At 40.8% G+C, this 14736-nt stretch overlaps 1 protein-coding gene across 8 annotated transcripts in view; it reads right to left on the bottom strand.

The window, feature by feature from the left end:
• The window catches only part of ARID1B (AT-rich interaction domain 1B), a 440842-nt gene that overhangs the window by 81281 nt on the left and 344825 nt on the right, over window positions 1-14736 (bottom strand). For all 8 annotated transcript variants that reach the window (XM_033144054.1, XM_033144053.1, XM_033144061.1 and 5 more), the window contains one exon: window positions 13887-13976. In XM_033144054.1, coding sequence (XP_032999945.1) covers window positions 13887-13976 — 90 coding nt within the window. The remainder of the gene's footprint in view (window positions 1-13886; window positions 13977-14736) is intronic.

Raw genomic sequence — 14736 nt, 5'->3', positions numbered from 1 at the left:
ATTATATATGGAGAGCTGATGCACGAAAGCCACGGCAGAATTCCAAATCACAGATAACACATGACATTACTTAAAGGCATCATTTGCGAACACAATACTAATTATGCAGTTTGGAACTTACTCCACATGTAAAAGCTGTGCAAAATTCAATAGTAAGCTAATGAATTAATATTAAAATAAAACAAGCTGAGAAAACAAGGAATTGGCAATTACCTTGAAGGCAGAACAATCAATGTTATATGGACTAAGTATTCTAGGCAGATTGACATTAAGACAGATTGCACAAGGGTGCTTCTTGTAAGCTTTGTGAAAGTGGTGTAAGAAGCATTCAAATATCTTTGACGATTGCTGCTAATGGACACGGACACAGATTATGAATATTCAATCAAATACCGATGCCTGTTTTACCTATCCTAGCCATTTCACTGCTCTCTGGAGAGTCATCCCAAGAGTTTGGGGTTGTAGCAGCTGATCACAAAGGTCATATTTAAGACACCAACCAGCCTGCACCACTCAATAGTACTTAACTAACAGTAAAGGTATTTTAGATATAGCAATTTATTATTTTGTTTTGTGGAGAACTAAGGCAAATATCTTGTGACCTCCAGTGAATCCAATCAATTTTTACATAGTAGTTTGGGTGCTCATGTTTAATAGGTTCACCTTGATGCTGAGGAGAGTGCTTCTAGAGGAAGGGTTTATATAAGTGCCTGGCAGGAGCCCAGATGCAATTTGCAATCCCCAGGATGACTGCACTGGTCTTCTTTGCTACTCCAAGAAACTGAAAGTGGACTAGCAGGATTAGCACAGGTGGCACAGTGTGACAGAACAACTGTTGCTCAAACCTGATTACCTGGTACCTCCCCACCACCACTCTGTCCCCTTATTTAGTACTGCAATACCAAGCCTGCCATGAGTAAAACTGTTCTTTAGACAAGTCTTAACAAATAGGAAACTAGTACTTTAAAAATCAAGTGAAGGTATATAGCTTCTGTAGAAACAGAAGTGCCAAGAGTCACTGGAAGTAGAAGTCCAAAAGGAGAATTGTTCAAATGAAGGATCCGCTCAGACCAGAACTTATGTTTTCTTCTCCAAGGATTGTGCCAATAAACGCTGAATTTTTACAACTTTCCCAGAGGGGAGGTGCAATTTCACTTTCCTAGCATTAATCTCTTTAGGGACTGAATATTACAAATGGGAGATACGAGTTTTGGAAGGAAATGTAAAGGGAAGAAGAAACAGACAGGCTATGAAATCAGGAAAGAAATGGAATAAGTAAAAGGACAGAAGTTAGAAGAAATTACTGCCTCAATATACAAACATTTCCCCAATGCTACAATGTACTTGGACATAAATAATTGGTCTGGCTGTCAAGTACAGTCACAGCCTCTAACCAATCTGACAATGTTTAGCAAACAGTATTCAGTGACAATTTGCTTTTTCTTACTGAACGTATCAACAGACTATGACTGTATTTCCAGGATGAGCAGAATCAAACACGAGGGTGATAAAGATATTCTAGTGAGTGTAGTGTTACTTGGTGTGTGGATACATGAATTATATTAAGAATAATCTGTTCAAATCAGAACAACGTGAAGACTGAGATGATATTGGTAATAAGACACTGTTCACTCTAACAGTAATGAAATGACATATGCAATGAACTTTCATGCAAAGGATCTATTGGACTGATATGTAAGCTGAAAGCCAAGCTGATTGTTTAACTTGCTGTCAAAGAACAAAAAGTAAATTTAAATATAAGAGGAGATGGATAGGCCGATTGTAAGTAAGAGGGGTTCAAATTTTCAGGAGTTTATCTTCTTGGGATACAAGGGGTACAGGGAATGATATTTATAGTAGATGGAATGGACCATTAACAAAACACCATCTTTAAACATTTGCATTACCAATGCACTCATCTCAGCCGATGGGAAGAAGCATTACAAAATCAATTGGAACCAAATCAAAGAAGCAGTGGAAAGTGAAGGCAGGGCGCTCTCTTAACTACCCCTAATGACACATCATCTTCCACTTCACAAAATGTCAAATACTACATTTATAGGGGGCCCCCTATAAATGTCTATGGGAAGAAAACCAGCTAATGCAAACCTGACATGTCACATTAATTTTTATAAACAATCCCACTGCTTGCTGTTGTTTTATTTTGATGCTACAGCAGTTATAGAAACGAAGAGCATTTTTGGTGAGCAGTTCGATTAGCTAATATAAACTCAAGCACTTCAGTGGCAACTACAGGGCGGTATGAAAGTAGTGAAGGTTCACTGGACTGCAATAACACACAATACCCTTTCCACTTGGCACTGCAACCACTTATTTTCATGTTTGCATCTGCTGTTGTGTGCAGAATGATTGACATGTTTCTTCACACCACTTCAACAAAAGATGTTTCTCTGTTGCTTGGGTGAAATAATAGTCACACAACCTGTCACCTTAGCAAATTTGTCTCCCACTGTATAGGCTGGTAATACCAATTCACTTCCTCTCCAAGGTGCCAAGTTTCTAGGGACTTGAGAAGTATGCTTCATTTCTTATGAGATCCTACATGCTTAAATTCTGTATACTATGTGTAGTGTTTGTTTGCCTATTTCTTTTCACAAACTGAATTGCTTTGGTGAAGGCAGAAAATAATGACCTAGCTAAAGCTTTAGCCCAGACTCCCTACTGTTCCACCAGCTGTGCTATTAAGCTAAGTGGCTGAATCGCTCTCCCAATTCTTTCTCTGATATGACAAAAACCACAACTACGTAAGGCAGGCAATGATGTTTAAATATATCCCCTCCCCCTTCTTTACCCTCTTCCTGTCTAGTCTTGAAATTAATATCATCTATCATTGATAAATTGGAATCCGGGGAAGGATTAGACAGATCACCCAGATGGTAGCCTGGAAACCTTTCCCTATGCAAATCTTGCCCAATGCTGTCTGACAGACATTGTAACGTGATGCACAAAGGGCACAGACACAAAGACATGAGTGACATTTGTCAATACAAGGAAAGAAGCAAAGAAATGACAGACCTGAAGCCATTAGCCTGCTATCTCATGTGCAATGGATTGCCATGCCATGCAAAGTGATCTAATAGGAACATCCTTTTGAATATTGAGCTGTTTCCCTTTAACTATTATTATCCAGTTATCTACTGAACAGTCCCATTTTGCGGAATACGTATATGCACATTAAAATGCTCAGCGAGGAAAGCTCTACAACTCTGACAGAACCAAAGGTATACTACCCTCTGTCTTCTTGGATAATAAGTATATCCTGTGACGATGCATAACAGGACTGGAGACCACCTTCCCAATAAATGTTTTCCAGCATCTAAGCTGGACAGAAAAGACAGAATAGAAAACTTACTTTTTAGGAATTCAGGAAGCTGCTTAATATCATTGACTCATCTAATTCAATATATTAACAGGCAGTGGCTGTCTAGGGGTCAAGAAAGGAGCAGGGCCAATGGGGGCCTCATTTGGCTGAGGGCCTCAAATTCAAAGAGGAGCTCAAATTTAGACACATGCTGCTCAGGTGGTAGTCAGAAAAGAACTGAGTGGAAAGGCCCTTGCCCTTGAGATACCCGCATACTTCAGTCGTTTTCCAACTCCCACTAAAAAAAATGTATTACAGCTTGCAATCCTGTGGTATTGTTTTTAAAAACAGTTTATTTATTTTTTTTTATAAGAATTTATTGACATTTTTTCTTATAACAACATATACCCACACCCACACCTACAATTAGACAAATGCAAAACAGATACACTAATAAAACAAATACAAACAGTGTCAAGTTTTCTTATTGCATCTTTTCTTTAAAAAAAAAAAATTCTATTTCCATATCTTGACCATTGACTTCCCCTGCCTTTTCACCTTCGATTTCATATCTTTAATCTATTTTATAACCATTTCTCCTGAAAATCCAATTCAATTATATAGTTACGCACAATTATATATTCAACATTTTACTAACAATGCATCATCGTAATAATATCTCATCATAATTCTTCTTCAATTATTCTTGTTCTTATCAAATTTTTGTCTTAATCTATCTCTTGATCTTAATCATCTTAATCCATAAACTTGATCCACTTAAATTAACTTTGCTTATACTATATCCTCACAAATCTTCACCGATCATTTGTATCAAATCTATCTCTCCTATCCTTTAAACTGCTGCTAATAACATAAAAACTCAAAATATCTCCTTTCATATTCAAACAAAGAATAAAACAAAATATTGTTGACAGTATTCACCCTCCGATTTCAAAATTCCATGACAGGCTGCTTTAAATTTTACTTAATGCTTCACCCCACACCCCCTCTGTCCATTATTCTTCTCCTGGTGGCATCAGCACTGAACTTCCATGCAGCTTCCCTCTCCAAACGTCCACAGATCCAGGCACAGTCCAAAACTCTCCTTGCCACGAGCTCCAGGGTGTCCATCTCGTCATCTCTCAGCTTCTCCGGTTCTTTGTAGCATTCCTTTTCTTCTTGTAGAAACCATAATTCTCTGTCCCTGGCCCCCGAGCTCACACCTCGGGGACTGGATATAACAAATCTTACCGTCGCCTTGGGACTGCCACCCCCAAAAAGCGAATTTCTTCTCCGAAGTAGCTCACTCATTTCTCTCCATCTTTCCAGCCACCCTCTCAGCTCTTTGGCAAGACTTTCTTCCAAAGTGTTAAAAGTTTTAAAAGCCTCCTCTGTGGGCAATTGGTTCCATTTCAGACCCCCACACAAGACTTTGACTTTTCTGTAAAGCAGTTCCACCTTCAAAGCAATGAGCCTCTGTTCGTCCGTTAGCCCAGAGTTCAATACCAGTTCAAGGACGAAGCCCAGCATACTGGTAGAGGGGGAGGAAGTGGGTATCAAATTTCTACTCCTGCCTCTCTGTTCGTCGCCATTTTCCTAAACTGGAGCGCAAATACCGCAACTTTAAATGGAGATATTTTCCACTAGTTTGCTTCCCAAGAAAGAAGTTTGCCAGTCTCATGTATCAATTTTAGGTACTTTGTAGCCAGTTCTGTGGCAGCAGTCACTTAAATTGGTTAACTTCTTTAACTCGAAGGGAGGGAGGCAGGCTGCCTTTCTCCTTCCCCCCGGATCGTTCCAAAAGCTCGGTTTCTGATCAAATTAATTACTCACGACCACCGGGTTCCTTTAGCTCCATTCTTCAAAGGTAGAACTTAGACGCTCACCGCGGGCTTTGCCGCCGCATTTGCATCCCGGTTGGGGCATATCCCCGAAGCCCGGCTCCGTTGTCCCTTCACCCCCACTCCCCCTTTACAGGGGGGGCAAGGGAAGGGTTCGGAGCCTCCGCGGGCGCAGCCGGGGAGCCCAGGGTGCGGGACGCTCTTCCCGCACCCCAACCGGAGCCCCGCTTTGCGGTGGCGGGGCTCCTAACCCCCGGGATGGACAGGGCGCCTCGGACCCGAAGCAGCCCTCGACCACCCAGCGATTGCGTCGCCGCCGGAAGTCTTGTTTTTAAAAACAGTTTAAGCTTATATCCTATATGTTGACCTACAAATGAAATCCATTGCTGTAGATCTTCAATAAACAGTTCAATAGTTTTAAGAATGCTTTCCCAACAAAGATCAACCAAGGTATTACCTGTACCTATTTAAGTTAAAAAAGAGAAACCATTAATTTCACAGCTCATGAGGGAAACCTGTGCCAGGGCCAACAACCAGATTCAGTAAACTTTATTGGAAGCCTGGCGATAGGAACATTTACTGTCACTTTGTTAAGCCCTTTACCAATGAATGGTTCTGACCTATTTCTGTACTAGCCTAGGGGCTGAGATTTCAGACACTAAAAAAAAATGTGTAAAAATGTTTCTACTGAGGTGTCTTATTGTTAGCAATTGTATACAGGCAGAAATATAATCTAATCCTTTCCCCCAGTCTCAGCAACAACAACAAAAACACAATTTAGCTAAAGTAAATAAAAATTCATCTTCAAGAATATAACTGCGTTTATCAAAGGGGGAAAACCCCCAGTAACCAGCTGCTAGACGATAATATTTGTCTAGAGACTTGATTTTAGGTTTTGATTCTGCTGACGTGACTATTTAGTTGTCTTCTGCCACAGAGCCATTTATGAGGGTGGCTCCTTCTCTCTGTAGGTAGATGTGAGGTTTGTGTGTTGGTGCTTACGAGTGACGAAGCAGGAACCCAAACAATCTTTTGGCAGTTTTATTGTGCAAAACTATTCACAGTGCAGAGCTACGAAAAGCATGTCTGTCTCAGTCGCTGGCAGAATCCGGCTGTGGCCCCTTCCAGCTCCTTCCCCAACATAAGAGCTTTGGCACTCCAAATCTCCTCCTACCCTCCTTGCGTTTTACCCCTCTGCACAATTGGGGTGCCGGAACTGGTGTGTTTCTCTCCTGACCAGCTGAACGAAGTGAGCTGCTGGGGCTCTCAGCAGCATCCCCGAGCCCTCTCCTCTCCCAGCTGGCCCCTTCCCCTTCCTCCCACTGGAGGTGTGGCTGCTGTGCTGGAGCTAACAGATCCTCCGTTCCCCTCAGCAGGCCAGGAGGCAGTTCCCTGACAGTAGACACTGCCGATTTCATGTCTTCTTGAAATAAGGCATGGCTGCTGTATATTTAGCATATGCCAAAACTAATAAACTCAGTCTAAATATGAAGTTGGCTGGGGAGAATAATATGCCTTATATTCAACATTCAGTGTGAAACTGACATCCATCAGGTGCTGAAATTGGCACTCAGATTCTCCGAGAATAGAGCTGGTTTAGCACACTTACACCACTTTTAAAGGTTGCAGAACAAGAGAAGAAACTCCCAGCCCATAATATGCACTCTGGAACTGGACCAAACATTATTTGGGCAATGCTCAAACCAGAGACTATTCCCAATAGGAAAAGAAGTACCACATCACTCCCAACTTTTTACAGGCTAAGAGTTGAAATAGGTTTAAACCAGTTCAAACATAAAGATACAACTGCTTTATGGGATTACTTTAATAAAGGTGACCTTCCACATATCTTTTGGTATTGCAAATTCAGCACCTACAAAAATAAGCACAGTTATACAAAACCCCAATCTCCAACTTGCTTCAAATCAGCGTAACCCAGACTCAGGAAGGACACAAATATTTCCTTAAATTGAGCTGCATCATTCTTTACAAGGGATGAACAGCTGGGAAACAGAGCAGGGCCTCCTTTGTTGTTGCATCAATGCTGCATGTCATTTACCTCTAGAAAGCTGCTGTAAATTATCCCTGCATGTTAAAAAACAAACAAACAGGCATCCCTTTTGGTGAGCTAGGACTTCTTAACAATAATGCATGGTTTCACTATAGCTTCATTTGCTACTGGAACAACATAGAACCTTCTTCCCAGTAGTCTAGTGCTACACCGTTCTGGTAATATATGTAGAAAGGAAAATGGTTCCAATTAAATGCCAGGAGAGGGACAGCACTGCTGTGGGAAGGTTAAAATCACTCAGCGGACACTCACAGTTCTTCTCTATGGACTTTCCTGGAGCAGAATGGGATCAGACAAGCGGGAAGTGGCTTCCATACTGCTCTAGGAATGCCATCCATCCAAGTGTTGAGTAATCATGAAGTACACACAGAAAGTATAAAATGGGCTTCAGTATCTTGTGGATGAACATGCTAACACTACCAGAAAGAGGCTTTATATATGTGTTCTCTCTCTCTCTCTCTCTCTCTCTCTCTCTCTCTCTCTCTCTCTCTGTGTGTGTGTGTGTCAGATGTGGAAAAACATTCATCTCTGACCATACTTTATTTGTCTGTTGTGAACCATCCCACTTTTTTCTTTTAAACAAATGATCCAGTATTTTATTAGGTTTAACTTGGTGTGTTTTTTTTTAATGAATGCTACATTATTGTATGTCTTCTATTTGCTGCTTTGGGTGGCAGAAAAGGTGAGACAGATATACAAAATAAATGTATAATAAAAATTATAAATAATAACAAGGACAGTTTTATTCTCTTTTTCTGTGAGTCAGATGCTAAATCCTAAAATGCAATAAAATGGAGGAAGAACATCCTTTTAAGATCTAAAAACTATTCACAGTGCTTTTTGGTTGCAATGTGATTAGGATTTTTATTTCTCTGTCTCTTCTTTAAAGATGGCAAATAAATGTCAGAGAAAAGATACACTTTATCAAATGTCAATATTAAGTCATAATTGTATCAGAATAGGAAATATGAAGGGAAATTCCCTAAGTGGTACGTATGACTTCTAAAGAGATAAATATGTTTTGTGTTTCATTAAATGAAAATAAATGGATGATGAAGTGACAGGATATAGATGATGGAAGTAAATAACATTAAAAGGAATAAGCAAAGCAAGAGCTTGTAGTTACATAAATTCAGTTTGCTGTTTAGTATGTGTGTGCAGGAAAGCACAAAGAGAACATCAAAATGCCTGATCACATCCCATCTGTTTCTGCTTCTTACTGGATAACAATCTCCACTGCCAAAAAGCCATTTAAATTTACTACATTGTAGCTACTGATAAATATCACTTCTGTGAAGATCTAATACTAAATAAGAACTTGATTTTGAGATAATGCTTACATGCAGCTGTGTCAAATAGATCAAGGTTTCGCTCAGCTCAACACCTGGATTCTATAAGGCTGCAATTTGTTACCCACTGTGATTCTTTGCAATACATTTTCCCCCAGAACACACTCCTTGTACCCCCCCTTTCTCCCCCTCCATTTAAAAACCAAGAAACAAAGCAAGATGAAACACTATCACAAGATGCAACATGTAAATGACGGGAAGGAAAAAAAGACCCTAGAGGAGAAATGATGAAAAGCAGGATATTGGCAAAGGGTGGCAAAGACAAGGGGTTTTCGGAAGCTCTCGTGATGGGTACCTTCCATGCAGATCTGACAGGCACAGAATGGTGCCATGAAACTGCCTCTAGCAATAGAATACATTTTCCAGCACATCACAGCAACTGCAATAGCATCAATTCTACTTGCAATCCATGTCCAAACATAAAAAAGTTCTCAATGGTCCTGTTTCAGCACATCTCAAGGACTAATTAAATCCTCATTACTTTCTTCTAATTATTCCAGAGCTCTGGGATTTTACTGAGCAAGTCTCTGATGGTATATCAGATGAAAAGGGTTAAATAACCTGTGTTGATTTTGAAACTCCAGACCTATTCCAGACCTTTAGCATATCATCAGCATTATCATGAATATTTAACTATACACTGCTGTGAAAATTATAATGTGAGAACAATTAAAAGTTTTTTTAATTAATTCTGACCCATATACATTTGCCTTAATAAATAAAGGCTTTTTAAGCATCCCCTTCATGATAGTGTGTGCCAGAGTAACAGCATGAGACCATTTAATGCTTCCATTAGATTCTGTGTTTTTAGCAGTTCCCTATCTACTATTTTAATCTGAATATGATGAACCAGGGTGTACTTATTTCAAACCAAAAAGAGCACTGAGGATGCCAAATGTGAATGTTTTAGCATATAGAGAAAATATATCGTACACTGTATTATAATTAACTTTGTTGTAACTTAGGTGCTTCCTTGAATATATCCAGGTATAGCAAGGCATGATAAAGGATATACCAGAAGTACCATATTGGCCCGAATATAAGCCGCACCCGAATATAAGCCACATCTTTAAAAGTCGGGGGGGGGGGAGAAAAAAAAACAATACCTAAATATAAGCCGCTCCCTTAAAATTCCACAGGCACTCACACCCAGCAACATTATAGAAGCCTATTTTTGTAAGGTCGCAAATTTAAGCCGCATTTTAACTTTTCACGGTTGGAATTTGGGGGAAAGTGAGGCTTATATTCAGGCCAATACAGTAATTTGTTGGATGTGGCTAGCTTCCCAGCATGGGGGCGGGTGTCACTGTTTACTAGGTGGAAGAGGGTGATGTGAAGGTTGGTATAAGCACACTGGCAGGAGTGTTAATTGGCTCTGCTGGTGCATTTGCATCACAGCACTCTCCCTGCCATCTTGCCCCTCCCAGTAAGCGACAGCAACTCATGGTACCTACTGAGGTCAGAGATGACCCTGAGTGCCTACCTCTTTCTTGTAAGGCATGTCTCATATTTCCTGTTTGACCTGACCACCCAATGAGAATGTAAGATGTGGCTCAGGCACCAACACTATCAAGCAGATGAACACTGAATAAAGCTCTAGAAATTGTTCCAATGTTGTACAAAGGGAGATAAGAAGCATGACTATCCCACCTATACCTTGCTCCCTGAACTTTTGTAAAGGCCATCAATCTATCACTCTTATTGCCAGCAAAGAAAAACTTGAAGGGACCAGAATGTCCAAATCTCCAGAAACATTCTGAACTATATTATATACATGCATTTGTGCCACACACATGCAAACTGCATAAAGGAAAATTTGTTTGTTTTAAAGTTCTAATCTATTATAGGAGACACCCACACCCACACACCCACACCCTTAGGCTTGAAAAGATGCAAAATCCTAACTGGGTGCAGAACCACCATTGAAAACAAGATAAAATAAATGCACACACTTTCAGAATGATATTTTGTGTAAACTTAGTAATTTGTTTGTGTGGCTTTCATTTAAGGACAGTGAAACTTAGATCTTACGTTAGCCAAGCAAATTCCACAGAAAGTCTGACTAACAATATATTGAGGAGCAATAAACATATTAGTGGTCTTTTGTTCATGCATTCATTCATTTATCTGAAGAAGAAAAATGTTTCACAAAGTGCTAGAAGGAACAAAATCACTCTGAAAGTGGAGGGTCACTTGGTGTTTTTAGCTGGAAACGTTTATATCAGTAAGCCAAGTGTTTAAATTACTGTAACAGATGCCTGTGGATCAGGTGTCTTTGGCAGGAACGATTTTCTGCTTGGGTTTTTATCAGTAAATGACAAGCACCTTCCCTTTGAGCCCTTGTGCTCTCCCCTCCCCTCTCTAACTTCAGTGGAAAAGCAGTTCAAGCAAACTAAAGAATCAACTAATGTAACACCCTTTTAAAAAGGTGAAGTTTTCCATTTCAAAGAAGTCTCTAATCAATGACAGGGCACAAAAGGGAATGCACACATGTTTATCCGCGCACTGTTCAGACCTTACAGAAGCTTTGGGGAAACATGTTCTGCAAAATCAATATGGCCTCACTGGTTACAAATTTTGTATCTGCTGCATGAAACAAATGTACATTTTAAACAAGCTAGGTCACAAAGATTAGCCGTAGCATGACAGGAGCTTCAATAAATACTCTAAATAAAAAGCCAGGTCTGTTGAAGGCAAACATCAGAAGAATTTTTTAGAAACAAAATGGCAGTGAGACTAGTGCCAGCAGAGCAATTTGAAGATTAGATTCTTAATTCTCAAACTGCAGGTTACAATAAATTATTCATTTTTTTTTAAAGGACCATTTTTATTTGGCCTTGTGATTCAGAGTTGGATGCCTCTCTTTACCACACTTCATCAGATTCCACGTCAGGCACTGAAGACACTGATGTTTGGCTCCAATCAATGACTCAGCTGGAAGCGTTCCCAAGGGTGGAGAAATGCACAGCAGAAAGAGATTTAAGTCCTAGGACTTGGAGCTCATCAACAGCATGGGATCCACCACCCAGCACAAAACACTCCGCTGCATTAAGCACTGCATCTCTGTCACAACTCAGGGTGGCCAATGCCCCAGCTGAACTGAAAGCTAATTGACTGGAAGTGGACCTCATGCACAGGAACTCTGGTTTTGTAGGATGTGATAAGGAATGCTTGCAATTTTAGTTCATGGGAAGTACCAGATGAGTCAACTCCTGGTGAAATTCTTAAATCACACATCCTTTAGAACAGAGTTGCTGCAACAGTCACTGGGACATATTCAACAAGGCAGATTCGAAGGATGGAATGAGGAATGGATAGTCCACGTATCAGGGGCTTCATGTCTGATGGGACGGAGCCACAGGAATAGCCTCCTAGTGGTGATATCACTGCCACTGATTGAGATGGGTAGGGTGGTGGTGAGATCAGGACTGTGCAGATGTGCTGTTGCAGCTAATAGGTGCATCTGCATAGTCCCAACCTCATTGCTGCATTGAGATGAACGGCTCCTCCCACACACTATAAACCACCACAGTACAATGGGAAAACTCCAAAAAACTCATGCCACTATTACTTGTGGATAAAGAGAAAGCTTTACTATGTCTCCAAGACATAAAACAATTCTGGAACCAGTTGACAGTGCGCTTTCAATGCATGTTGAATACTTCTCCTAAATATCTTCTGGTGGAATTGACTCCAGTTTGTACCAGAGGGGGTATTCCATCTAGTGCTGTTAGGGCTATCTCCAGATTTGAGAGGGCCTTGGGCAACGTGTCTTCTGGTGAGCTCCCTCCTGCCTGTCAGTGAGTCCTGCCATACTTACCTGATTATTGTGGCAGCATTCCAAGCAGCACTGGGCAGCTGTGCCTAGCAACCCTTCCAATTTCCTCTGGTGCTTATGAGTGACACTAGGTTGGGGGCACTAAATAAAATTAAAAGGGTGGCTAGATCCAGCCACCTGGCACTCCTAGGGAGTGCAGGGTCAGATAAAATGGAAGTTCAGTAGATGCTGGCACCAGCCCAGAGTGTTGTCTATGGCCAAGTTGCTGATCAATGACTTTCAAAATATCTTGCAGAATACACAAAAGGGAGTTTTCAGCAAGAAAAGAAAGTACATAACACACTGTAATGATGGTTCACCCACTCTGCTGGAATCCTGCTTAATAGATACAGTCATACCTCATGTTGCGTATGCTCCGTGTTGCGTACGTTAGGGATACGCACTCCCGCACCCCGGAAGTGTTTTCCGGAGCGCACGCGACCGCCGAATGAGCAGAACGCTTCAGCGCACTTCACGCATGCACAGAAGCGCGCAAATCGTGCGACTTCTGGTTTTGGGTTTTTTTTTTTACGTGTGTTCGAGTTACGCACGCCCACGTTACGCAGGACGACCCGGAATGGATCGTGTGCGTAACCCGGGGTTCCACTGTACACTGAAGCCTGTAACTCCCTAGTACTTGCCGTGTTAAGTGCCTGTGAATCTTTTCCCCCAACCTCTCCAACATTACACTGCTCTCTAGCAATCAAGCAGGTGTGCTGTGAAGGTGCACATCTTCCAGTGAGCATTTCCAAAACCGGCCCACAGCAATGGACGTCCTTCATTTATGGCTTACTCTGAAGAGCATGGAAGGGAAGGGGAAAGCTCACATAGCTTATCACCTCTCTAATGCTTTAATAGCTGCTAATGTTGATATATAGACTAGCAGTGCGCTCTTACACATCAAGTCATGAAATCTCAGTTCTTCCTGTGGGTTTAAAAACTCTACTTAAAGAAGAGCACTGCAAGCACATTCAGGCCATGTTGTGATAGGATCATGATACTTTTTGAGACAAGAGGATTGGGAAAGTGGCCATTTCCAGCCTGCTGACCCCAATCCTGTTTCTATAGGAAGATATATGTTATGGCCTATACCCCAAAGCACAGGAATTCATCAACATTTTAATAACTGTGGGAAAATTGTTGACTGTAAAGCAGCTAACATTTCTATCCTACAGAGACCAAATGCTATGTCAGATATTTATAAATAATGTTTCCTGTATCCAGATTTTTAAAGACCATTAAGAATCTAGCAAGATCGTCTGATAAAGAATGTTTTTGGAACATTAAGCTCTTTGTTTTTAACCAAGTTCTTGTAGATACTCCTTTTTTATTTACTTCTCCCTCAGGAAATAAGTTTCTTACAGTATTTTGCTGAGAGACAATTACAAGTGGAATTTCCTTGCTGCAAGAAACAGGGGACATATGAAAATATTTTGCCCCTTTCAGCCTTTTATGCCCTGTGGCTATTTCATCCTCCAACACAAACCTCGATCTTGTGGCATTGGGGACTGACTCAAGGCAGGATGGGAGCTGGATTCCGACTGGCTACCTGGAGTCTGGGATGGCATCTGGCTACCTGCAACACAAATGGGGAAGGGAAATAAATAATTAGTTCTTAGTGAAGTAACATATGCAAATAAAACCTATTGCTACTGCACAATCCTATGCACTTTTCCTCAGACGTAAGTCCCATTGTATCCAGTGGGTGTACTCCTAGAAAGTGTGAACATCAGCGCACTGCAAATGACTAAAAATGTGGTGTGAATGTCAGAGATATGGCAACAGGTTTATTTCACAATGTTTTCTGTTTTCGTAACACAAGGAGAAAGCATGCATAAACATATTTAACATCAGGCATGCCGAATTGTTCAATTTTGTACTGAGCCTGTTCCCATCCTTACTGACATGATCCAATTTATAGCTGGAAATCTCCTGACATATATTTCTATGAGGGAGTTTTAACAAAATCCAAGTCTGCTGAACAGTGGGACTCATCCTGTTGAGCGTGAACTGGCCGCCAGCCAGGAACACATGGACAGCTGCCAACAACAGCAACTAAAGATAAATTCCATCTATGCTTTTTGGGAAGAAGAATATTGTAAAGAATCTGAGGTTTTAATGATATCTTGGTGTCCTCTAAGTGAAACACAGCAATAAAACTGGTATGTCTGTAAAGCCTGTGTTGTGCACTTTGTTATTCAAACAAGAGCTTAATTCATAATTTGTACCTGGTAAAAATACAGTGCTAACATATAAATTGGCATGGGAAAAATCCAAGTTAATGTTTAACAAAAGAGAAAGAGAGGGAGAGGGAGACTCATAAATGGAATCACACA

The sequence above is a fragment of the Lacerta agilis genome, chromosome 3 (genome assembly GCF_009819535.1).
Source record: "Lacerta agilis isolate rLacAgi1 chromosome 3, rLacAgi1.pri, whole genome shotgun sequence".
Lineage (NCBI taxonomy): Eukaryota > Metazoa > Chordata > Lepidosauria > Squamata > Lacertidae > Lacerta > Lacerta agilis.
Note: the sequence above shows the minus strand (reverse complement) of the source record. Positions and strands in the feature narration are given on the sequence as shown.